This window comes from Haemorhous mexicanus, chromosome 6, assembly GCF_027477595.1.
Source record: "Haemorhous mexicanus isolate bHaeMex1 chromosome 6, bHaeMex1.pri, whole genome shotgun sequence".
Classification (NCBI taxonomy): Eukaryota; Metazoa; Chordata; class Aves; order Passeriformes; family Fringillidae; genus Haemorhous; species Haemorhous mexicanus.
The window spans coordinates 21,467,598-21,493,533 of record NC_082346.1 but is presented as its reverse complement, the minus strand read 5'-3'; the positions used below and the strand labels follow the sequence as shown (position 1 = coordinate 21,493,533).

Sequence of the window (25,936 nt, the reverse complement as noted above, 5' to 3'; positions counted from 1 at the left end):
TCCTGTAGAATTGAAGACTAATGACAGTTTTTGTAAGCCCTAATAGCTGGAAATGAAGTCTGAGTTTAATCTTACATCCCCTCTCCTCCATACCCCAGCCCCCCATCTATCTCGAGACTCACTTTTGCAAAGGATGTTGCTCTTGCTTATATAAAAAACGAAGATACCAAACAGAACATCACTTTTCAAATGCTGCCAGAGAGGAAAATACTCTCCCTTTTCTGTTTCTACAAAGGATAACTGTGCAAATACATGCTGATGTAAGAAAATGCAGCTGTAGCAGAGAAAGGAAGTCTAATATACCAAACCAAAAAGCTTTTGTAATAGCAGCCCAAGCACATGTCTCCAGGAACCAGTTTGTACCTGTGCCCATTCTGCTGTTTCCTAAGTAGCTGGACTGCAATTAGGACCAGTATGCCTAATTTGTATGATTATGTGATCCACATCTCATGGGTCGATGTGCCCCAGACGAGACCTCCCTAACCAAATGACGTAATATTTACTGGAAGTACTCATCTTTCATATTTTTATTCATTTTTTTCCAAATTCTTGCAATTCACCCTGTTGTTTACTTATTGTGGAGGGAGAGAAGAAACAGCTGCAATACACCACCAGCTGAGACTGCTTTAGAAAACTTCCTACTCATCCCAGTTCTTGTTCTTTCTATTAAGCTTAATCAATCTAATTTTGATAGAGGAAATTATTAGCTCCAAGAACTCTTCTCTGGGTCAGCCCATGTTGTATAACATGCCACCTTGAATGACTAGCACAAGACAATCCAGCAGAGAGATGACACACCCTGGGTAAAGTACCACCCAAAATTCCAGATTCCAACTGATTCTTAACTGTTTTCCTATAACTCAGAGTAAGAGGTGTCATAAACTACAACATTTCATGGTCATAATTCACCAGGTGTAAAACATACAAAACAACAGGTTAAGTGAAAATCCATTATATATACACCCTATCATGTACCATGTACCAATAGTGTGGTACACACAAGGCACAAATAGAGCAATTATTTCTCCCCAGGAATACAAACAAGTGCATTTTTCTGAATGCTGAGCAGAAATTTAGCTATCTAAACCAGTTTTTGAGGCAATATGCTAAACAACAGTCTGAAGTTATAATACCCTACTAAGAAATGCAGGATTCCTACCAGTATTTTAGCCAATATGCCATCATCACTTGATTCCATGGTAACCACTGCTTTGTCCGTTTCAATTTCACACAATGCATCTCCAACATTCACTGTGTCACCTGCAAAATACAACAGAACTTAAGAATACTTACCCTAAATTTCCTTTCAGATTTGTTTTAACCATGGAAGACAGATATTCACCATATAATACAGTTATTTTGTATTCCTTAATATATTTTGTAGCTTGTTGATCCCCCATCATTACTTATCATATTGGATTTTTCCTTTCCAAATAAAATCACCAAGATTCAAGAACCACAAAGTGCTGTGGCAGAACACTGACATGTTCTCAGTACTGATGTTTTCAGCAGGCCTTCCAAGAGAAGCTACACACACAATGAAATTTATTTCCAGAACTCAGTAGCACTGCCATGAATAAAATACTTAGCTTTCCATATTCACTGCTAGCAACTAGTCAGAGCAAGCTATCTAAAACTGCTTAGGACAATGGTATCATAGTCCAGTAAGTGGTGTCTACACTATTAAAGACATTCAAATAAACCTCAGGAATTTTAATGTGTTTGGGAAAGCACAGCTGCAAGCTTGCTTAATGTCCTATACAGTTCAGAAAGGTCTTTTCAAGCATTCATTCATACTTACTTAGTGAAATAAAAATATGCACAAGTGCTAGAAATTGCTTTTGCTACATTACACAAATCCAAGATTAATTCTGAAGCATACTCTTCCTCTTCCTTTGAAGAATATCCGTATCTGCTAGCAGATGATAAAGATATTATGTGTCTGGATTATTTCAACAAATCACTACTGACTAGACGTCCAACATTAAAACTGACATTACATTAAAAACTCTTAGGTAGTTGAATGTTTTGGCTTCTTACAAAACACAGGTTTTTTTTCCTTAGAGAGACACACAAGCCTAAAACATGCCTACAATTTCACATAAAGTAAATTTCCCCATTACCAGAAACGCTGCAGCAGCATTACCTGTCTAAGCATTTAGCTGAACTACAGATATCACTCTATTGTGCTTAAGGTGCAGAATTAAAACATAAAGCAGGTTACCACCTACATTTAGGTAAGGGACAACACTATAAAAAAAAAATCACCTCCTGTTTAAGGACTACATGAACTAGAAAGGGAAAATGAGGTGTTGTACCTCATTTGTGTTGAATAGACACATCAAAAGCTCAGTTGCCTACATAGTTTTATAAGTCATAAACATTCCTATTACAGAAATTGGTAGATTATTACATTAAAAGGATGAAGTATGATTCTCTAACAGCCACATTCCACTTTGCAGTAACTAGAGCACGAAAACTTTATAAGAGGAGTCAAAACTCTAGGCTCTATACAAGTGTTTTAATTTCACTGGATCCTTAATTCAAGTAGGCCATCTATCAGATTATTAGGCAAGTACTTCTCAGCTGTTAAGAAATCAAATTGTTGGGCAAATTCTGTAATTTACAGAACTAAGACTAGCAAGCAGAAAGGAAGTTAACTCTGTATCTTAATCTGCCATCAGACTGTAAGTGTTCTGCACCATTAAAAAGAAATCTCAGTGCTCAGAGATCAACAGCAGTACCTCCAGGAGGGTAGGCCAGCCAGGCAAATACCTTCATCCATGTGTTTGTCACATGTCACACCTCAACTTGAGTACCTGTTACAAGAAAACTAACTTCATCTTGCACTGGGAGGGCAACATGAAAAGTCTTCTGAGAAATGGATAAACCACTTTTCCACTACCTTTTTTTTTTGTTTTCCTTTCGTTGCTGTAGCCATAAAGTTACCACAAATTTGAGAGGCAATTGAATAAATGCAATGTAAGAATTCACTTCACTGCAGCATTCAAGTCCTGTGCATGTTTCAGTACCCAAGTGCAATAGCAAGGACCATAGTTACTTTCTTTAGAGATTACAATATGTGATAGCTCCTAATCGATGCGCAGTATGAGGTCAGTTACAAACCAGCTTTCCCAATAATTAGGATTGGAAAAAACACTTTTGCAAGCCATATCTTTGCTCTTACACTTTAAACTGAGCAGTATTTGCAACAGAAGTTGCCTGAACCAAAGCTCTCTGTAATTATACATATATAATGCCCTTGGAAAATTTTGGGTGGGGTTCAGGTTTTTTGTTTGTTTTTTTTTTTTTTTGTTTTTTTTGTTTCTTCATTTGGTTTTGATTTGGTTTTAAAGATTAAATTCCCATAGCTAAGCTGAATGGTTCAGATCTCTACTGAAGCAGAGTTTCCTTCCAGGAGATCCAATTGGCATCCAATAGCCTCAGTGCTCTGTTCAGCTACTGACAGACAAGTATCCAAATCACAAGATACAAACTGCATTTCTTAATGTTTCAAATAAAATCAGAGTTGACTGAATGCAGATACTGAAGTCCCTGGAACTGATGTCTCAAAAGGTAGCACAGTTACACTGTGTGTGGATACTGCCAGCACTCTTGCATCCTCTGTTTTCTGCCCACATTAACAAGATCATTTTGGTCTCCTGGGCTGTCAGACTACCAGCTTTCATCAACACTAATTCATACATAAAAAATACAAGTTCTTAGAAACATAGTTTTATCATTGTGAGAATAACTTTATTACCCACAGGAATCAACATGAAACTGCATTAACAATGAGAAGGAAAAGTAAAGCTATCAATTAAATTCAGCGCCTTCCCTTCTGTAGCAGTTAAATTATCTGTCCATCTTGTGAAACCATGAAATGAAAACATTTGAGACTTACACAAAGAACAGAAAGACTATCAACATAGTATTATACTGACCCCTTCTGGTTATACAGTGGGAAAAACATTTTATATGCAAGCAGTGTTCTTCTGTCAACTGCTTAAAAGTATTTCTTTTCTGGGCCATGAGCTTGCCAAACATTCATATTCAGCAATAACAGTGCTTTTACATGGCAAACACTCTAGAGAACTAGGCAGTTAAGAGCATCCCTTACAGAGAGGTGTGTAAACATTAAATCGCTTCACTATTTTCTTCAAAATTTATCTTGATATTGTCTTAATATTTATTGTCCCGACTCTTAGAGGAAACAAAAGCATTGATAGGAGCTAATTATGGTCATAGATGCAGCCAATAAGACAAAATACTATATTTGGGTTTGGTCTTCTTTCTGACTAGAAAACAGAGCAATAAAAATACTAACATAGTTTTCTTTCAAAGTCTAATAACCAATTAAGATTCGGTTTTAATTTAATTAAAATAGCTGTGAAGCTTTTTTTTCTTTTGTGTTAGGGTGGAAGGCTAGTGGAAAGACTGGGAAAAAACATTGTATAGCTTTTACATTCTAACACTTTTTATGAGGAAAGAGGATTAATTTATGTTGGGAGCAAACTAGAATCTACCTGAACTCCTACCATGCTCTCTTTGTTTTCTCTTGCAATTTTGAATGCTATAATTACTGTAAAACAGGTTACTGTTGACATTGAAATTTTACAACTATTGACAACTAACAAATATAAAAAGGACTTTGGATCATTCTTTCCTCTCTGCATCATCTTGGATTTGATTAACTGAAGCTTCAAGTTTCAAGAATCTTCAGTTAATCAAGTCCAAGATGATGCAGATTACAGACTTGATTAACTGAAGCTTCAAGTTTTAAGAACACTGGTGCAATTTCTTTTATTGACATAAATTTCTGAATTGTTCCCAGCAAATTCTGCAGAAATTCTTACTAAAAGTTTCATGAGCAAAAGGCCAAGAAGCTGTCTTTCAGCCACCTCTCAAAATGTATTCAAAATGTAGGAAAGCAAAGCTCTCCAGGAGCACAATAATGGAAGCTGTATCAACACTCAAAAGCATAAACCAAAGGAAAAGGTTTATCTAGGCACAATAGTCAAAACACATTTAGCTATCCAAATTGTGTCTGTCAAAGATAATAAGCTTTGAGTTACTTTCTTTTCTCCAGATGTATTCATCTCTTCAGGAAATCTAAAAATGCCTGTGAACAAGATATATTCCTACTGCTATCCAAATGCCTACAATGCACAATGAACGATAGCTATCTGGAATCCAAAACTACAGTCAAAATTCAGGCTTAATATTAAATTGAAGAAGGGACAGGGTAGGCATAAACAGGACAAAGGTCTCCTGACAGAACAGGAACTGCTGACTTTTCCACAGATCATTTTTCATTTACATACAACCTACGTGAAGACAAAACTTAACTTTTACCCAGACTTTTTATCCAGTTGCTCCAAAATATTTTAGAAGAAGCACATAGTTGTCAAAACACAGAGTTCAGGCTTTTTTTAGATAAAGAGGTTGGTTTTCAGTTTGGGTTCTTTTAGGTAAAAATTTCCCCATTTACTATTAGGGTTATGAAAGTAACTTAATTTCTCTCAGTTTTAACTGTAGACTATAATTAAGATATTAGAAAAGATATTCAAAAAATACCGTATGGTTCATGGTATTCCATAACACAGCAGAATAATGGAAGAGACCCTTCCCAAAGTCAATGGCTCTCAGACTTCTGAAGCCACTGAGCAGCATGACAACACTGGGAATTAAAAACGGCACCCACACACTCAACATGGAAATTTTTCAAAAATATGACCAATGCAACCTTTTGGAAGACAATTAAGCAAAAAAGCATTTCAAGAATGAACAATTTCAAAGCAGGTATAGTTCATGATGACAGTATCCACACACCAATTACTTTGCTTCAAAATACTGATCTATACTATAGATCACTATACCGATCCATAACCAGGAAGAATTACCTTATTTTTTATTTCTCTTATTTTTGTCTCCTTTATTAAGAATTATCCTATTTTTACAGAATAGATTTACATAGCTGAAAAATTACGGAAAATGCGACCACAGAAAATGCTCTCTTACCTTCCTTTTTTAACCATTTCACAATGTTTCCTTCTTCCATTGTTGGAGAAAGCGCAGGCATAAGAACTTTAATACCAGGTGTACCTGCAAAACAAGCATGTGGTTATCCAAACTGAGTACTTTTTCAGTATAATTCTTCACAGTTAAAACTGCTTAACACAAAAGAAATTAAAAGTGCATGAATCTGAAAGATAATTGAACAAAAGATTCACTATGATGCTCTTGTTTTGAAGCCTACATACAAGAATGCCCACCAAAGAGCTCAAAGGAAAAAAGGCATATTACAAGAGAAATGGAAATTCACAAGCCCTGAATTCCTAGACCTGAAGTTTTGTTGATCATCTCAAAACACATTCTCCTTCTCCTGTCATCCTTCTCCTCCTTGACTCAGGCTGTGGAATTTTTTCCAGATTAAAGCATATCTCTTAAATTAATAAAGCCTTTGTGATCCTAGTATTTCAGATGCTGATGATCCACCTCTTTCACTGATAAAGTTTGTTAATGTTTATTTATCCCTTTTACTAGAAAACTATATCTACTTTGCAGAAATTGCTTGATTTCAAGTTTCAGTGATTTTGTCTTAGCTCAGTAAACCCATATGCAGAAGCAGCACTGTGTAACAGCAATTGTGTGCCATGGTAGTGGGATTCTTCTGAGGGCAGAGCTCAGGATACAGCACAGAGCTTGGCTTCACAGCAAATTACACCTCTTGTCATCTCATCCTCTACGCCAAAGTGGATATTAATATGAGAGATACTCCCTTTCTGAACTTTTAAATATACTTATGAGCCCAAAAAAAAAGGCATCTTTCTAGATCAATTTTGTAAAAGCAGTTTTCTAGTACCTGATTTTTGAGGCTCTTTCTTGAACTATTATGTCTGAATTTGCGTTCAGTAACAAAACAGAAACAGACACATAGAAGGTACATTGTATACAATGGCAAGGCTTATTTCTGCTTCATATTCCCTTTTCTCTAACACCCAGCATTAAGGATTGTTTTCATTCTATAGGAAACAGCACCACATTTCTCCCAGTTGCTGTACTGGAGTAGTCAGAAACAGCTAAAAAATGAAACTTAGAAATTATTAATTTTTCAGGTTTTTCCTTATCTATTTTTCAGCTCAAAATTCTTCTAGGTTTTTTTCCTTGCCCCTTTTTTTTCCCCCAGAAGCTGTGCTAAGGCACATGGAGAACAGGGAGGTGATTCAGGACAGCCAGAACAGCTTCACCAAGGGCAAGTCCTGCCTGACCAACCTAATGGCTTCATAGGATAGAATGCCTACACCAGTGAACAAAGAAGGGCTGTGGATGTCATCTCTCTGGACTTACAGCACTGTTCTCTTTAAATTGATGAAAGAAGGATTTGATGGGTGGACTATTTAATGGGTGAGGAATGGGTTGGATCCACAGGGTAATAGTCATCATCTCAATGCCCCCATGGACACTGGTGACAAATCTGTTAAAGGTACTGGCAGATGAAAAGCTGTGATGTGGCAGGTTGTGGCTCACAGCCCAGAAGGCAAACATAGCCTGGGACACAAAAATCAGCATGGCCAGCAGGTCAAGGACAGTGATTCTGCCCTTTTACTCTGCTCTGGTGAGATCCCACCTGGAGAAATGCATCCAGCTCCTGAATCCTCAGCACAGGAAAGGCATAGATGTGTTGGAGGGGGTCCAGAGGACAGCCACAAAAATTATGAGGGAGGGAGCACCTCTTGTATGAAGAAACATCAAAAGAGTCGGGGTTGTTCAGTCTGGAGAAGAGAAGGTTCCAGGGAGACCTTACTGCAGTGTTTCTCTTTTAAGAGAGATGGGGACAGACTTCTTAATTGGGCCAACAGCAATGGAACAAGGAATAGTAGTTTTAATTTTAGACTGGCTGTAAGGAAGATTTTTACAATGACAGAGGTAAAACACAGAAACAGGCTGCCCAGAGTGGGGGTGGATGCCCCATCACTCAGAGGTTGGATGGGGTTCTGAGCAACCTGGTCTATCTGTCTATTTGAAGATGTCGCTGCTCACTGCAGGGGAGATGGACTACATGACCTTTAAAGGTCCCTTCCAATCCAAACCACTCCACAATTTTTTTAAAATGTGACATGGAAACATTGTCGCAAACCTCTAATGAACTAAGCAGCCATCAATGATCCTGACATTGTAAAATGCAGCAAGAGCAGAAAGTTAGTTATTCCCTAAAGTCCCCAAGACAGCAACACAATCAGGATCATGCTACCAAAACCACTTGAGTTCTGTAGGAATGAGCTCCATTGCATGGTTGATGTTACCAGAAGACTGCATGAGCAAATGTACATTTTTTTTTCTCAGTCTTTCTATGGTAGTTTCAGTTTAATATTACTCATGACTGTCATGTTTAAAAATGCATCCAAACAATGTTCCTTGTAACACTCACAATTTCCATTTGAATTACCTCCATGCAACTTTTTAAAAAAGTTTCCTGCAACTTCTCATCTGGGACTAATAAACAGAAAAATGAACTATGTTATGGATGTGAATGCTTATCTGCGTTCATTACCCAAATAAAGTTTTGTAGTATTTTAAGTATGACTGACAAATTAAAGTATGAGTTAACAATTGTCTTTTACTATACATATTTGCCCCAAAAAAATGTTTCTCAATAACAGCAAGTAGAAAACATTACACATTATATGATGCAAAGAAGGGTTCTCAGTTTCATTAGTCTAACTTGACAAGTGTGACTTTGACAACAAAAACATTATTTTGAAGTCATATTCCACAAATATCTAGGTTATTGAGAACTAGTGGACAGATCTCATTTTAAAAAGTGAAAATATAATCCACATTTTTAATGAGGAAAAAAAATTTTTAAACAGTGTGGTTCACATTTCTCTTCCATGAAGAGCTACTTAATCCATTTCCCAGAATATGCTTTGTACTTGGGCACAAATACAAAATATGAGCAACAAATTTGTACCACTGTAACATTTTCCCTTCAATATTATGAGCAACTACCAGAAAACACACAATCCATTCCAGTCCTTTCACCAAGTTAGAAGAGGAACTCCAGCAGCACATAGCCATGAAGTGGACAAATAAATAAAGCTGGATACAAAGTAGAAGATAGGACCTTGTGCACCCATTTAATGCTTCTGTCCAGAGAGGCCCATGCTCAGAGAAGTTCAGGGTTGTTGAAATTAAGAGCCAAATACAGCATGAGATACACAAGAACACCAGCCACAACATGAGTATTTCAAAGCTGTTTTAGTTACTTTTGAGTTAATGACCATAAACACACCAAGCTTCAATGTGCCTTCTCAAAGAAAATCAACCTTACAATGGAGAATTACCTTCACCAAATATTATTTGGCTTCATTAAATTAAAAAAGGGGATAGTGAAAGCAATCCCTGCATTCACATAAGTTAGTTGCACTGTACAGGCAGCCCTTACAAGCACCTTGGGAAGTAAATATGGTTGCTTTGCAACTGTGGGTGAGCAAAATGTTCTGGCAATTAGCAGAAAATCTCAAAGACTAAGCTCATGGGCAAATCAGAATTTAGAACCATAAGCAAACAAAACTTCTGAACTTCCAGTCGCCACCCACTGATTTTTACTTCTATCAACAGCAACTGTGTTATTGCACTTCAATTATGTGAATATAAAAGGAGGAAGACTTAAAAAGAACCCAAACAAACTTCACACAAACAGGAGATTGCTATTCTAAAAAGAGCTCTCTGCATATCCAAGAGAATTTGCTCTTGGTGACACGTTTTAAATGCCCAAGTGAGTCTGGCAACATTTCTGCTGCCTTCCCTCTCCATGAAGGGATTCATTAACCTGTCCCACCAGAAAGATATTTCATAACTTCCTATACACACTCTGCAGTCAGTAGAGAACTGAAAAAAGTACTGCAGCTTAACAACAATGATAAGATTATGAAACATTAAAAACAAAGAAAAATTGACACACTTTAACGTAAAGAGGTCATTCTATTGTTTTCTCTTTTTCCTCTTTCTCTGTGACCAACAAACTAGGAATTCCAATCTGAATTAATTGTTTTAATTTTGCAAAACAACTTTTCCTCTACCAGCACCACAAACAAGGACAGAAACATAGAAAGAAACAAAAAATTCATGTGACGTGACAAACTAGATCCACATGAATCAATACTTAAAATAGTGTCTGTTTCAGAAACAGAAAAGCAGAGAAATAAAAGTAATGCTACAGTAAAATTTACTTATATTTACATTGTCAAACTAGGAACCAAGGGTGAGTTTTATGTCCAAATGAGCTGTATTTTACCAGAGAAGTTTTGACTTCTCATGTTTAATTTTAGAGGCAACAATGAAGTTAAGAAAAATGGTATCACCAAAATACACACCACCTTGGAAAGCTGCTAGTAGGCGAGAAGGGCTGAATGAGGAAAGCCTGAATGACTTAAAGGTGTGATCTATCCACCCTAACACTTTAAGCTTACTGTAAGGAATTAAAAGATATTAGTCATTTGCATATCCAAATTTAGAAATTTACCTCAAGCTACATATTAAGTACTCTCAACACAAAAAACACAATAGAGTGTCTGGGAGAACTGTAGACAAAAGTTATTTAAGGAGTTAAACAATAAGTCCAATTTAGAAGTAGCTTATCGTGCATTTTATTATATTTGCATACTATTATATGTGGAAAGAAGCAAGCTTTTTCTAATAAAATCTGGAAGCAAATAACATTTATTTCAAGAAAGGTATAGACTTCCCTGTATCACACACAGCAGGTTTTACAAAGGAAAATATTTTCATACTGCAAAGCAGCAAAGGCAACCAGTGCTGGAAAGAAGAGAATGTTGAGGTCTAAACCACACTGATGAAACTGGCTCTGAACTACTACTCAGTTTTATTACACAAGGTTAATGAAAGCTCACTTTTTTGTAAGTGCACTTGAACCTCAAAGAGTTCCGGTACTTCATGCTCAGCCTCACACCAGGACCACATGACAAATCACCTGATCCTTGTTTAAATGTTTGACAAGTTGTAACTTACAGAGCAAGTAGGGAAAGATCAAATTTCATTTCAGGATCCGTAACTCTTCCCACATCTCTTAGAGACAGAGGAAAACATGGAAGGGTAAATGATCTGCCTGATAATTGTGTAACAACAAACTCCTAGAAAATTCATCTTGAAACAGTGTTGTCATAACCTCATACCTTGACTTCTATGTAGGAAAGGATGCTAGACACACAATTAATAAATTCTATTTTTCCCTGAAAAAAACAAATGTAATTGCATAAAAGATACATCACACACCCTTCTCCAGTTACTTGAAACATTACCAGAAGAGTAAGATGACAGAAACGTGGTGGAATTATCAAACATGGACCAAACAACCAAACAAACTAACTTTCTTTTTCAGTGCTTAGCTACACTTCCACTTTAAAAACACATTCCGGCTTTCAATGGTGAGAACTTTTTCCTTATCGACATCAAAGTACTTTCATATTAGAAGGCTTAATTTTATGTTCCTCTGTAGACTTCTCTTTCCTCCTTTTGAGACCTTTAACAATTCTCACACGTCTCTACGAGTTTTCTCCTACCAGGCCATGCACATCCCGACGTGCTTTCCGTACCTCCAGAGCCCAAAGCAAACCCAGCCCCGTGCAGAGCGGCTCACCCAGCTCCCCGGCCCAGGTGTGCCCAGCACCCCGCGGGCCCCGCTCGCCTCTCCACGCCGGGAACCCCGCCGGGCACCACAGCTCCCTGTGCCCTTGCCCAGCTCCCGGAGAGCCGCAGCCCGGGGAAGGATTGGCGCCGGAGCGGCTCCCGGAGGGCTATGTCCCGGGGCAGGGCAAGGGCTCCGGCTCCTCTCTCTCCCCGAGCAGCGGCGGTAACAGCACGGGATGAACGCACCGTAACCCTCGTTCCCGTCTCCCTGCGCAGCTGGAAGGGAGGAGGTAGAGCAGGGTGAAGGAAAGGTCCTTTGGGTTTTTCTTTCCCCCCTTCGCATTATCCTGCTCTGATTTTGATTGGCAATAAATCAATAAATATCCCCAAATCGAGTCTGCTCTGCCCACGACAGTAATGGAGCAGCGGGGTCTCGTTGTCCTTATCTCAGCACGTGAACCTTCTACTACATTTTCTCTGCCCTGCCCATTTGCGGAGGGGAGCTACGGAGGAGCTTCGCTGAGAGCCTGACATCCAGCCGGGGTCAACCCACCGCAACCACTCTCAACCTTCTCTCCGCCGCATGTCCTCGCAGACACACCCAGAGCAGGGCACCAGCCCGCCACTCACCCAGCAGCTCCCAGGTGCCGTGCAGGTGCCTCCATCCTGCCCGGGCGGGCAGGGAGAGCCCCGCGCCCAGCGCCGAGCGCCCGGCCCGCAGCAGCCGCAGCAGCCGCTCCCCGCCGCCGCTCAGCCACAGGGACGCCGCCATCTTCCCCCGCCCCCTGACCGCGCCAGGGCTGCCCTGCTGACTGCCTGAGCAGAAATAACCGGGCACTCCCCCAGCGCCGCGGGGCGGCTTCAGCGAGCCCCCCACGCCCCGCCTGCGGCACCTGCCGAGGGATTGGCTGCCTCTATCGCCCCAGGCGTGGGCAAATGCAATCGCTCGGCCCAGCCTGGCTGTTCGTCCCCGGGGCGCACCCGCATCTCATCTAGTCCCTGTCGGCTCCCGGCCGGGGGGAGAGCAGCGGCCTCTCCATCCTGCGCGCGGCGGCTCGGCTCCGTGCCCACTGCCGGGGATGCCCAGCGCTCCTCAGGCGCCCGCGCGGCCGCCCAAAGAAGCCCCCGAGCAAGGACCCCGCGCTGGCCGCGCCATGGCGGCCGCCGGCGGGGACGCGGCGCAGGTAACGGGGCCGGGGGGCGGCGGGGCCGCGCCACCGCTCCCAGAGCCCTCCGCCATTGCGGGGGCTGGGCTGCTCTTGAACCTTGCCAACTGGCCAGCAGTTGGCAGAGGCTAATTAGGAGGGAGGCCCTGGGAGTACTGGTGGATGGCGAGTTGACTGAGCTGGCACCGTGCCCCGGCGGCCGGCAGGAAATTCAGGCAGGAAGATCCAGGCGGAGCCAGTGTCCGGCTTTCCAGGAGCAGTGTTCATAAGCTAAAATACGCGTTCCACCTCAACACGGGGGTGAACTTCTTTACGCTGAGGCTGGCAGAGCGCTGAAATAGGCTGCCCAAGGGAATCTGGGAGTCTTCCCCCTCTGGAAACATTCAAAACCCAGCTGGAGGCTTTCCTTTGTCACCTGCTCTGGGTGACCCTGCCTTGGCAGGAGATTGCGCTGAATTGTCTCCAAGGGTCTCTTCCAACCCTGGCTATTCTGTGCACCTATATAAACGTGTTTTAAAGTTTAGTACAATTTACAGAATGTTGCCAGCTGTCAGTCGGGCATCTACCAGACTCATGGCTCTATGTTAACTGGGGTTCTTTAGGTTTGTTTTGTGATTTGGTTTTCTTTTTTTTTTTTTTTTTAATTGGTCTTTGACTGGGGTTTTATGTATTATCACAACCAGAACATGAGCTGGCAGTGCTGTGCTTCATCAAACATTGAGCATATGGAGGCATTGCCTGGACAAGGCTCAGAACACCTCTCCAGTTTGTGTGACACTGGTGGGGAGACCAGCCCAAGCTTCAAAACCAGCCAGAACTGACAGCAGGGAGATGAGAGGTATCAGCAGTCTAGATAATGTGGCCTGCCAGGAAAGTGGGAAAGAATCCAGTTCATTAAAAACAAAACAAAGCAAAAAAAAGAGCAGCAGACTGAGTTGTTGTGATATATAAAACATTATCACATTGTAGGTGAGAGGGAAAACCATCTCCTGCATGTCATCTTTGGTAAGAGAGAACAAATCTCACTGTCACTGGAGGTTGTAAAGATGAGGTTAGAGGAGGAGATTCCAAACGTTGTCAAACGTTCCCCTCCAGCAATTCAAGCTGCCATCTCCAGTAATTCACCTTTCCACTCTCCACTGCTTCTGCCTCGTGCTCCTGTTCCATGCAGCCTCCCCACCCTTAGTTCTGCAAGTCCAACACCACCTGGAAGCACTTCTTTCTAAACACCTCAGCAAAGGTATTGGCACCAAGTAACCACCTGCCTGCCTGCTGTTTTTGCTGTGTGCTGCTTTTGCTTTGGGTCTCTATTCTGTTGGTGTTGACAAAATACTCCCCCCCAATGTGGATTCTTGCTGCTAAACAAAATATTTTTCTTGGAAATGTTTTTGATGGGCATTAATGACTGATGTGAGCAGTAGAGCAGCTAACCATCTGTCATTTTAGAAAAACTTTTAAAGCTTCTAGTTGCTGCAATAAAAAAGAAAAGAATCCTACATAAAAGCACACCATAAAAGCAGCTGTTTTACTGTGCTAATGTAGATAGAAACCTTACCTCTGACACCAGAGATACCTTTGGTTAGTATATAGATATGGATATTATAGATATGTAATAAACAATGGAATATAGAAAAAACACAAGATGGGTTTTTTTCCTTCTAAAGAAATATTAAAATAATGCAATTTTCTTTCTGACTAAACTGCATATAAAGTAACTTTGTGTAGTAAAAATGTAAGAATGTAAAGTTCATAAAATAATTTTCATGTATTAGCTGTGGTATTTTTGAGTGCTGTTTAAAAATGTGTATTTAATAAAGTCTGATCTACTGAAATTTTTAAATCAAACAAAATAAACCTACAGAAAAACTGATTTAATAGGAAAACCATTAGTCAAGCTTTTAAAAATGGATAACGTTAGATGCATTTATTTTCCCTTTTTTTTGTGCAATAGTCCATAATCCTGCTAGTGTCATGTCTGTGGGCCACTGCACTCAAATCAATTTTAGATGAGATCTCTCCTGTGAAGGATAGTCAGATATACACCTTATTTGGGGGTTTTGTTTGTTTCAAGGTGTGATGTCCCTGGCAGAACGTTAAGGGCATTGTGTAAACATGCAGTTATTTTGTAATTGAAGTTCATTAGCATAAATTAGACCATTTTGCTGCAGTATAAAAGTACTTATCCTTTAAACTCAGTTTGAGAGCTTGAATTCTTAGGTGTGAGGTGTTTCTGATGGTTTCTCATTGATTTATTTTCTTTTTAGGATGGGTTACATCCAAGGAATCTTATCCCTGAGCTTTGTAGACTTTTTTATGGTTTAGGCTGGGTAACAGGAACTGGTGGAGGAATCAGCTTGAAACATGGGTAAGTAATGATGAAAGAGAGATAATGTGGAGGTGAGAGAAAGGTAGCTGTGTTTAGTCCTTGGTGAGGGCATTTCAGTTCCATGAGAAATGTTTGCAACTCAAGAGTGAGCGAGAAGTTAGAGGGGGAAATGAGCAGTAATGCCAAAATTACCCATATAGGAAGAAGGTGAATAGTCTGAATTAATCATTGCAGACCCTTCAATAGAGAGAGACAGCTTCAGAGAGTGACCTTATCCTGTCCCTTTCCTACCTTTTTTTAAGGCAGATGAATTGCCTTTAAAGAACAATGTGTTCCCTCTTTTTCATTTCACTGACTATGGAACTTAGAGTGGGTTACATCAGGCACACAGCTTTCAAATGCCTGTGGTTAAATAAGAGCAGTCTCACCCTGGATGTATTTTACAGGCCAGATATTTCCTCTAAGAAGGAAATTACTGTTCCACTGAGGTAATTTCTAAATTATAAAAATACTTTAAAATGTAAAAATACAAATAATTAAAGCACGACAGGAAGCAGCAATTTTTGGTCTGTGTCTCCTACGAGGAAGCACCACTTGGTGTTTTAATTTGCCTGTCTCCCACCTTTTCACAGTCTCCAGTCCTTTCAGTGGGAGCAGAGCTCCTCTCAGTGGCCGTTGAAAAAAAGATAGGTCCTCGTTTTGCAAAGAACCTTGCACAGTGCCTGCAATTCTGTACCCAGTCACAAGGTTGTGACACAATCTTGACAGTATCTGACCTCTCATTTTTCTGGTGTACACTTGCATGCATGCACAAACAACCATTGCTATTCACAGATAGATATAAATGCTCATGTTTGTGCTCTTTGGACTTTGTGCTGGTCATGTCACCTCCCTGCTTGATTTCGCAAAGAAAGCCACAACAGTAATAATCATGAGATGAATTAAAAGAGGGTAAATTCTGTGGGAAGATCTTTCTAGCACTAATTTGTCATCAGTACCTAGATGTAGCCTATTTTCTTTATCATTCCAGTGCAGCTCCTGTTGGTTTTGGCAAGACAAATGTAATTATCAGAGAATGCACTAATGTAGCGATATAGTTTTCCTTTGTAGCTCTATAACTTGTTTTCTTGGCATTGTTAAAAAAGGAAAATGTAAAGGAACAGTTGATATTTGATTCAAATATAACAACTGTTTTTACCAGGTAATCTTAATCAGCCTTACTCACTGTGCAGTTCATATCAACTATCAAGGAAAAAAATGCCTATTTGGACTTAGCCTAGTATGTTAAAAATGGATGTAGAATTCTTTGTGAGGTATCTTGTATTTGAAGACTTTATTTTATCATCAGATTTTCTGGTTAAGTTCTAAAAAATAAAAAAATCTGTTTTAAGAAAAATTTTGTCTGTCATAAGTTTGCCACTTGATTTCTTGCTCATACAAATGAATCAAGACTAAATTTATGCAATGCTGGCAGTGTTAATTCATGAATGTCAAAAATTACAAATATGATAAAGCCACGTTTTCTGTGCTTCACAGACATTTTACCACTTTGAATAGTACATCATCTTAAGAGTTTTATTTTTGGAAGAATTAAAATCATGGAATTGTTTAGATTGGTAAAAATCCTTGTTACCGTCGAGTGTGCAACCATAAACCTACCACTGCCAAGTTCTCTACTAAACCACATTCCTAAGCACCATGCCTTAAAGGTCTTCTGAAAACTTCCAGAGATGGTGAGCCAACTGCTTTCCTGGGAAGCCTATTCCAATGCTTGGTAACCCTTTCAGTGAAGACATTTTTCCTAATATCCAATTTAAACCTCTCCTGATGTAAATTGAGGTAGTTTCCTCTTGTCCTGTCATTGGTTACCTGGCAAAAGAGACCAACCTCACCTGACTACGGCCTCCTTTCAGGCAGTTGTAGAGAACAGTTAGGTCACCCCTGAGCCTCCTTTCCTCCAGGCTAAACACCCTCAGCTGCTCCTCACAAGACATGTGCTCCAGACCTTTCTCTAGCTCCAATACTCTTGTCCAGAACTACAAAAATCCCATGGTCCATAGGAAATGTGTCTGTAACTTGACTAATTATTCACTAGATGTCTCTGTGCTCCTGAATTTAGTACAAAACTGCTGAAGCCAAATAGTGATTGCAATTCAGAGAGAGAATATAGTTGGGGGTTTTGTGCTAAGAAAATAATGCAGTGCCATCTTGAAATCATTTTAGTTTCAATCAGTTTTTACAGTTTTTCGTTCATGTAGTCCTTGCAGGAAGTGATGCACTTCTACTTAAATTTCAGTCATTTAATTGCACTGAATTAGTGCTATCTCTTTATCAACACAACTAAACATGGAACTGCACTAGAAACCTAACCTGCACAGTCAAAAAATATATATATTTACCGTGTTGATTGTTGATTGCAGATAATTATTACTGTTTATAGATAGTTTATGGATTTTTTTGTTATGGTTTTGTCCCCTGCCTTGTCACAGATCATTATCTGTTTGCAATTACTCCTTTAATTTTTATTCTGAATTCTAGGAATTTGAGTTACTGCTGGGAGAGGCTGTTTTTCTTCGTTGGAAAAATAAGGCTGCACTTCTTACATGTGTTTCAAATTTCTGTCAAGTTGAAAGCAGGGTTTTGTACCCCTGCAAGTTAAAGATTTTATTTACAATTTATTGTACAATTTGATTCTAATTTGAAAACTATCTACCTGTCAATGTATGGGAAGAACAAAAAAGTTTTTTAATTATGAGGGTCTAGATTTACGATTTCGTTTTCAGTGGCTCAAGAGCTCGAATGCCTGTCCAGTGGAACAGTCATTGCTCAACTGTGTTTACTGATTTTTCTCATCTGCTGCTTTTCCTAGAGAAGAAATCTACATCGCTCCTTCAGGAGTCCAAAAGGAAAGAATACAGGTGTGTTAAACTGTACTTTTACCTCAGAGCTCATCTTGAGATGGAGGAAAGTGCCTTTGTTTAGAGTTTCATTTTTCCTAATGTGAAGTGACAAACTTGTTATACTATTGACTACATTACTGAAACAGCTGCTGCTTTCTCCCAGTACTCCACTATCATAGCAAGCCAGAATGTGTTTCAGTGGCCAGTGTAGATTAGTCTTGATGTTCTCCTTGCTTTAAATTAACACAAAGCAGCATGAGAGTGGAGCATTACTCCAGTCCAGCTTTGTTCTTTGTCAGGCTTGGTTGGCTAGACCTGTCTGGCTACAGTTTCAAGTTACCTGTAAATAGACATTAACACCTCATCGCTGTTTATTTTCGTTTGAGTGATTGCAAATATTTGTCTTGATATTCTCCATAAATAAATGGGCTCTCCCTATGAAAAGGTGACCTTGTCTCTCTCTCTGCTTTCCAAAAATCCCAGAATGTAAGAGGAGGGGGAAACAGTAAGCGATACCTATTTTATGACAGCAGGAACTCCCCCCGAATAGAGTAATACATGGAAAGGATTTGTCATCTCATAAATCTGAGGATAAATACAGTGAGGAGGGAAAGGAATTTCTTCACTGATAAAAACTTGGGTTCTTAGAGCAGTGTTTGCTGGGGATGTGGAGAAGTAAGGCAGGCAAAGGTATGTAAGATAACCACGATGCTCTGGTCTGTGCTTGCACTAACAGAGGATTAAGTGCAGTCAGTGAGGAAATCTCCTGTATTTGTATTTTCCTGTAAAATTGTCTTTTCTGCTGATTTTTAAAATAACATTAAAATTTTATTACTGTCCTGAACAATTCTTTGTACTATTATGAATAACTAATTGATGCAAAGGTAACATTAATGTAAAGCTACTAAAAACAAAGTTTAAAAAGAAATAGTTCTACAAGTTAAATGTATTATTTTTTGAGTTTAACTTGTGTCATTTGTTGGTTCTTTTAAGAAGGGAAGAAAAAGTACATCTACATTTCTTATTTTGAATCAGTTACTCCTTTTCCTTTTCATCAGTTGTTATTACTGAGCTACACTATCTCCTTTCTGAGAAAATTGTAGTTTTACAAATATCTGCATGGCAGCAGTCTGAAGAAAAAGAGTACCTAATACTAATTTCCATTACACAATATTGGTAAGTACTATTAGAAGCTGGAATAAATGTGGAGCATTGCAGCACTTTTACAAAGTTCAAATCACATTCTGTATTAAATACATGGTTTGTATATATTTGTTTCCCTAAAGGGAAAACAAAACTTTTTGAGGTTAAATATCAAACAAAACTATTACAGATCAAAATAATTTCTTCTTTCTTACAGCCAGAAGATATGTTTGTTTGTGACATGAATGAGCAGGACATCAGTGGTCCTCCACTGCACAAGAAACTAAAGAAAAGCCAGTGCACACCTCTTTTTATGAATGCCTACACTATGAGAGGTATGTAGCAATGTTTGCAATTCAGCAGTGACTGAAACACTGTATATGTACATCCACAAAATTGCTATTCAGTACCATATTCTTTATACATAGAAGTTACAGTGAAATAAACATGAAACTATAAAATAAATTGATTTGCAAAGGTATATATACAGTGGGATGTAATCCATAGTAACATCCTGTCACTTGCAATTTAATCTTCTCTTGTAGCTATGCCCGTGATCGTGTTTTCAGCACTGATTTTAGTGCAGAATATTGGTAGGTAGCAGTTTTATTTCAGTGTTTTGCCAATTCAGCTATTACAGTTTGAATCCTGTTGCCTCCATTGGGTAAGATTAACAGTTATAAATTAGGAATAGGTGAAAACAGTATGAAACTTTTCTTTTGCAGGTAAATAGTAATAGAGAGCTTTTGATGTCGTGCAAAATTTACATCTGTTGTTTTAGAAGGGATTTAGGGAGTCTCTTCTGGTCTTCCTGCACAAGCAGTTTACATGTGTCCTCAAGAAATAACAACATTGCATCTTTATAAGTAGATTATAATTATTGTCTGCCTATCTTCCATCATGACACAATAAGATGATGAACTTTTTTCAGAGAATCAGCAGATAATTGAGGAAAACATAAAAAGAAAGTAAAAGGCTTTAAACTTTCATTTAACAATAAGTTTGGGAATTCTTTATAACCTCAGAACTCTGATAAAATTAAGAGTGTCTCAGTCATTTTAGTATGGAAAGAAATGTACAAGTAGTGCTTCTGCTGGAATTTGTACAAGCAGCGTCTCTCCTGGAATGTGTCACTAAGACAATCCATAATTATCCCTTTTATGAGTATTTATCTCATACCTTCATTTAAGTTGCTGTATATTTTTTCCTCTCATACAGCAGATCAACATTTGCTAAGATGCCTAATCAAAGGAAATGAATCAAGTACGTGAATAAAATTTTCTTAATAGACCCATTTTAAAATTAATTCTAAATTTTCTTTTTCTGCTCCTAGGGGCAGGCGCAGTGATCCATACACATTCCAAGGCTGCTGTTATGGCTACCCTTCTTTACCCAGGGAGTGAGTTCTCTATTACCCATCAGGAGATGATAAAAGGAATCCAGAAGTGTACTTCAGGAGGCTATTACAGGTACTTCTCTACATTTAGGAGAAGAGGTGTGATAATTTGTTTTCAGCAATATCAATACAAGTCATTTGAGTTGTATACTTGAAAGTGTATAATACAAAGTATTAAGAATAAGAAGTAAAAAGACCTCTGGAATGAATGAGTCACCACTGGTTTTCTGTAAGATCTGAAGCCTGTGTAAGAGATCTGAGATAAAATCTTGTAACGCCAAGGCTGCTGTGGTCTGTTGAGCTACAGGAAGAAGCCAAATAAAGAGCTACATCCTGAGATGTTACCACATCCATGTAACATTCAGCTGAAGCTGGAGCCAGCCAGCACCAGGTTGGATTGGTAGCATTTCCAGACTACATTTGGGTGGACTTCACATATCACTGTCTGTGCTAGTTTAGGGCATGTTAAGAGAGTAGAGGATTTCAGATGTACTTGACAGAGTTTGAAAGAAAATTCAGAATAAACAGCTCATTAAAGATAATGTTATTACTTTTCAAGGATGAGCTCTGAGGTAAGTGCTGAGTTATTCCAAATTATGTGTGATGGCTTGTTTTGAGGTCTCCACCCACAGAGTGTTGAATTGGGATCTGCAAACAACATTTATATAACATGTGACAAGGAGATGAGAAATTGAAATGCTAAATTCTTTCCACTTTTTGATGTTAATTTTTGTATCTAACTATTGCCCTTTGGCAAGGGAGCAAGCCATATGTGATTTTACGCCCAGGCATATTTTATTCCATTTTGGTTGACCTGCCAACTTTACTTTCTTGTCACCATTAGCATGTGCATTTTTAATGTGGTAAAATACAAGCCCTTGTACTCAATTGTCTAACAACATTGTTTTTTTAAAAATCCACAAAAACTTTTTATATGCATTTTGAGCTCTCAAGCACTCCTAAATGTTAGTCAGGAAACATTGTATTTATTGGGTTCCATACCTCCAAGCTTTCTGTGTCATTCTATTAATTTACCAGAAAAACCCAAGAAAGCAAAGCTCCAGGTTATATGGCTCATAAGCACGTGTTCATTCACACTAGACTGATTCCACTGGCTTGCCTCACACAAGTCTCCCCACTGAATTCAAAAGAAAAATGGGACTTTGGATTCAAAATACAAAATGGTGCTTTTCAAAAAAGGGATTGCATGTTGTTTCTAGTTACACAAATCTTTTCTGGAAGCTGTCCAGGAAAGTGCTACAGATAGAATAATCAGAAGTATATGTTGGCCTGAATTTGACTCCAGTGATCTCACACTAGTTTTACCTTTGATTTCCATAGAAGGAGTATTAGATCGGTAGTAAACAGGTTTGAAAGTCAAACTGTCACAAGGTATTTTACATCCATGTTTGAATAAACATAGGCTGCTTATATTTCAATTTTAAAAAAAGAGATCCCAAGTATTTAGCTCATTCAGAGTCTTCGTGACATTTTTTAGGTATTAGTTTTTGACAGAAAGCTTATGGTCCTGCCTAGGAATCAGTTATAATATTTGTAGCAGCTTTCAAGTTCAAGCAGAAAGCAGAACCTAGGAAGCCAATCCATTAACTTATTTGGCATCAGTAGTAACAAACAATCCAAGTGTAATTGTAGTGATCCAGATTAATAAGAGTCAAAGTAGAGCTTCAAATGCCGCCTCAGTTTCTTCATTCACTATTTTTATAGCCTTCCTTGAGAAAGTGTCAGCATTGAGAGCCGTAAGAGATGAGACTTTATCTTCTGAATATTTGATTTCAGATACAAGCTGTTGGTGTTGGATTTTTTTACCATTGCTTTCTTCCCGTGTTTCACAAAAGAAAGTGCTACTAGCATCCACTCATGAAATATCTATGTGATCTCAATGATAAATCTGAACCTGAACTGGGGACTTATTAAAACTATTTAAACAAGTTTCTGCTAGTGTTAATTAAGGTTCAAACAATGCCAAATATCCCAGTCCTCCTTCAGAAGAAACTCTTAGGCAAGTTCCACTGTGTAACGTGCATCATCTTGTCCTTGGAGCTGGGGTTCTCAGGCTCTCTTGAGATCACATGTAGCCCACCAATGACTCCATCACAGAGGATTTATTTTTCATGTGTTGACTCTATTTTCTATTTATATATCTTAGCAGGACAATCTTCCAGGGGCTTTTTGGACTGCCTAAATTAATTTTTTTCTGCTCTCCAGAAAACAGCTTCATTTCCTTCTATATGATATGATTCTTTTAAATAATTTAATCTGAGGTAAAACTTGAAGATGATGCCAGTACAGGATGAAAAGTTTGAAAAAGTTGTAAAGGGACCCAACTACAAAGTGATATGGGAATAAACAGCTACACCTAATAGATTAAAGTGTTGTTTTCTTTTTGTGCCTCAAGTGTAGCTCAGGTATTGCCAGCGTAATATGAGTTCAGGAGTGAGAGATGTTCCTGAGAATTCCTATGCTACAGCATGACTCACAAGAGAAGAGAATAAAATCTAGTGCTGAGAATTTAACACAGTCAGAGGATAATTTCTTTCTTAGGGAAAAGTTTCATACATCCAAGCACAGGGGTTTTTTAAATACATGAAGTTTTTTTTTGTAATAGATACGATGATACACTAGTGGTTCCTATTATTGAGAATACACCAGAAGAGAAGGATCTCAAGGAGAGAATGGCACGTGCAATGGAAAAATACCCAGACTCTTGTGCTGTCCTGGTCAGACGTCACGGTGTTTATGTATGGGGAGAGACATGGGAAAAAGCCAAAACCATGTGAGTACAGTGCAGGAATATGCTGTCTCTTGCCTCAAGATCTTAATGAACTTAATGCTATGTATATTTCCAGCCCATGGACAATGATTCAGAATATTAAGGCCTCACTGCATGTATAGGGAGCTTTTGGGAGTGGATTCATCCATGATTCCATTGCTTGGTTTTCCTTTCATATCAATGCTGGCTGATACGGTTGCCAACATTTTTCTTTCAGACAAGTCAACAAATCCCTCCTCATATGAAACATGCAGGCATTCTCTGCTTTTATATGACACCTGCCAATACTGTTTGTGTAGCCCTCCCTTGTCCCATTTTTGGAATTTACCTTATCTGCTGATGGAAATGCAGCAAATCAATATTATGTAGGAAAATGGCACTTTCCATTCCACAGCATTGGAAATAAACAATAATAGAGCTGTCCAGTCAGACTATCACATTGTTGATAAAATCTTAAGGAAGGAAAATACTAATTTTCATAAAACATGATAAGGCTTGAGCTTTACTTACATTGCATTTTTTCCCTATTTATTTTAGGTGTGAATGTTATGACTACTTGTTTGATATCGCAGTGCAGATGAAGCAGCATGGGCTAGATCCTTCAAAACATCCAGCAGGAGAAAATGGGATCTTGTAAATGTCAACAACATTTATACTCAGGTGTGAATTTATCTGTAAGGATGATCTGTTTGGAGGGAGAGACTACAGATGACACCATCACTTCAGTCTGCTTTCCCACTCAGCAAACTTCAGTAATGCTCATCTTCACCCCCGCCCCCCCCCACTGCATTACCACTGCAGTTGTGCCTATGCCTAAAATAGTGGTCCTTTTCCACACAATGCAGCAATATATATATATTAATAGCTAGATATGTCCATTGGATATTTAGTGCCAATGTACAGCATGGAGCGTGATTTCTTTTTAAAACAAAATAATATCAAGCATTTCCAGAAAAGCCATTGGACTAAAAAGGCCAGAGCCTAGTGAGCTGATGTGGACAGAGATGTCTGAACACCCACATTTGTTCTTCTTCTTGCAGGAACAGGTTTGATTTCAGACCATCTCAGTGACATTACTTATGTGGTGCGTTGGTTGGGGGTTTTAGGGGGTTTGGTTTTTTCCTTCAGTGCGGCTGGTTTGTGTTTCACTGATTAGTGTTACCTGTTTACCTCATGTAGAAAATCACATTGACTTTCTGTTTTCTAGTGTAGCAATGATCAGTTTTGAAAGTTTTCATAAGAAATTTTTGAAGTTAAAGCCCATAGATAACATGAGCAGGGTGTACTTTACATGTAGGATACCTGAAACAATGCTCACATATGTACAGCATGGTATGGCAAAGTGCAGTGGTAGCATAACAGTTCAGAGTTGGAAAATACAAATTTAAAGGTACCAGTACTGAGATTATAAAGGAGTTTCTTGACCAAAGCAGTGGTGTAAATAAACAGGATAGGCTAATGACAAGTACTTGCTCAGGAAACATGAGCCCAGAAGAGTCAGGGACTTGGCTCCTCAGGGTGGCCCTTTCTGCCCGCCCTGGAGGAGAGTGGAGCAGGAGGTGTGCTGTCAGTGAGCCTCTGCCTTAGCAGGTGTTCAGGGTGCTGCTGCTGCCTGCAGTGATGGAGACACACTGGCTGCCACACCTGCACAAAGCTACCTCATGGCCCACAAGGGCCATTCTAAAATTACTCCTCAGCCCCTGCAATTGGATAAGTTGGGCTACTGTAGTGGCATCAATATTCCTTTGCCTATTTATTGTGACAAGTTTTAGAATATTTTTGCTTTTACTTTGTTTCTTCTGTACAGGTTGCTTACATGATGATGGGAGTTCCAGCTTTCACCCCACACTGTTGAAGCCAGAAGGGGGTGCTGATCCTCAGCTGATTGACAAATGTCAGCAGGAACTTCTAACTGTTAAACACAGCCAAGAATTAAAGGAGAGTTAAAAAATCCCAACTACTGAACAATCATTGCAGTTTCCAAGTCCTGCCAAATGCCACAGTAGAAGGAATGAAAATGCAGATGCAAAAATACTTTGAGAAACTTTGGAGAACTAATGTCACATTTTAGTTTTGTGCCTTAAAAATTCATATTTCAACAACCTGCACTTGTTGATCCTGCCCTAATGCTACATCATTTAACTTGAAATAAGTCTGCATTTCTGAAAGTTATTGTGGCTTTTATTCTTCCAGAAAAAAGTGAGGACAACCCCTTAATTACAAGTTAATAAAGTTTAAAGCATTGTTTGAACTGTTGATTCCTTCATACCATGCTCGTGTTTATGTTTTTGGGTTTTTTTTTCCTTTTTTTAAATTAAGCCTGTAGCATATGTATTTTTAAATTCTTCTAATTGTCATTATAATGAGAAGGAAATTTTATAGCATGTATTTTGTTACTGAGGGACTGCTCTGGGTCTTACCTTTTTTAATTCCTTCACTTTGAATAACACCTTTTTATGACCTCTGCTTAGCACCCCCCCCCCCCCATGGTAGATTTAATCAAACTGCTCATTAAAACAGTCTCACATAATTATGACTGTGTCTTCCTTCCAAATCTTCTGG

At 39.0% G+C, this 25,936-nt stretch overlaps 2 protein-coding genes across 2 annotated transcripts in view; one reads left to right on the top strand and one right to left on the bottom strand.

Annotated features, from left to right (window-relative positions):
* Nucleotides 1–12,453, bottom strand: part of PDHX (pyruvate dehydrogenase complex component X) — a 33,360-nt gene extending 20,907 nt beyond the window's left edge. The window contains exons 1-3 of the mRNA XM_059849203.1: nucleotides 12,283–12,453; nucleotides 6,022–6,105; nucleotides 1,160–1,260 (exon numbers count right to left, since the gene is read on the bottom strand). Of these exons, the coding sequence (XP_059705186.1) occupies nucleotides 1,160–1,260; nucleotides 6,022–6,105; nucleotides 12,283–12,424 (327 nt within the window). The 5' untranslated portion in view covers nucleotides 12,425–12,453. The remainder of the gene's footprint in view (nucleotides 1–1,159; nucleotides 1,261–6,021; nucleotides 6,106–12,282) is intronic.
* Nucleotides 12,454–12,607: 154 nt separating this feature from the next.
* APIP (APAF1 interacting protein) lies at nucleotides 12,608–25,625 on the top strand. Its single transcript, XM_059849206.1, has 8 exons — nucleotides 12,608–12,836; nucleotides 15,083–15,183; nucleotides 18,014–18,062; nucleotides 19,405–19,522; nucleotides 20,521–20,656; nucleotides 23,210–23,377; nucleotides 23,912–24,034; nucleotides 25,182–25,625. Exons 1-7 carry the CDS (start codon nucleotides 12,732–12,734, stop codon nucleotides 24,009–24,011), a joined length of 777 nt encoding a protein of 258 aa, XP_059705189.1. The 5' UTR covers nucleotides 12,608–12,731; the 3' UTR covers nucleotides 24,012–24,034; nucleotides 25,182–25,625.
* The last annotated feature ends 311 nt before the right edge of the window (nucleotides 25,626–25,936 follow it).

Bases quoted from the DNA above. Each gene is read 5' to 3' on its own strand.
- APIP (XM_059849206.1), top strand. From the start codon at position 12,732: ATGCCCAGCGCTCCTCAGGCGCCCGCGCGGCCGCCCAAAGAAGCCCCC. The intron at 15,184-18,013 runs GTAAGTAATGAT...TGCTTTTCCTAG, and splicing joins GGAATCAGCTTGAAACATGG to AGAAGAAATCTACATCGCTC. The intron at 23,378-23,911 runs GTGAGTACAGTG...TATTTATTTTAG, and splicing joins TGGGAAAAAGCCAAAACCAT to GTGTGAATGTTATGACTACT.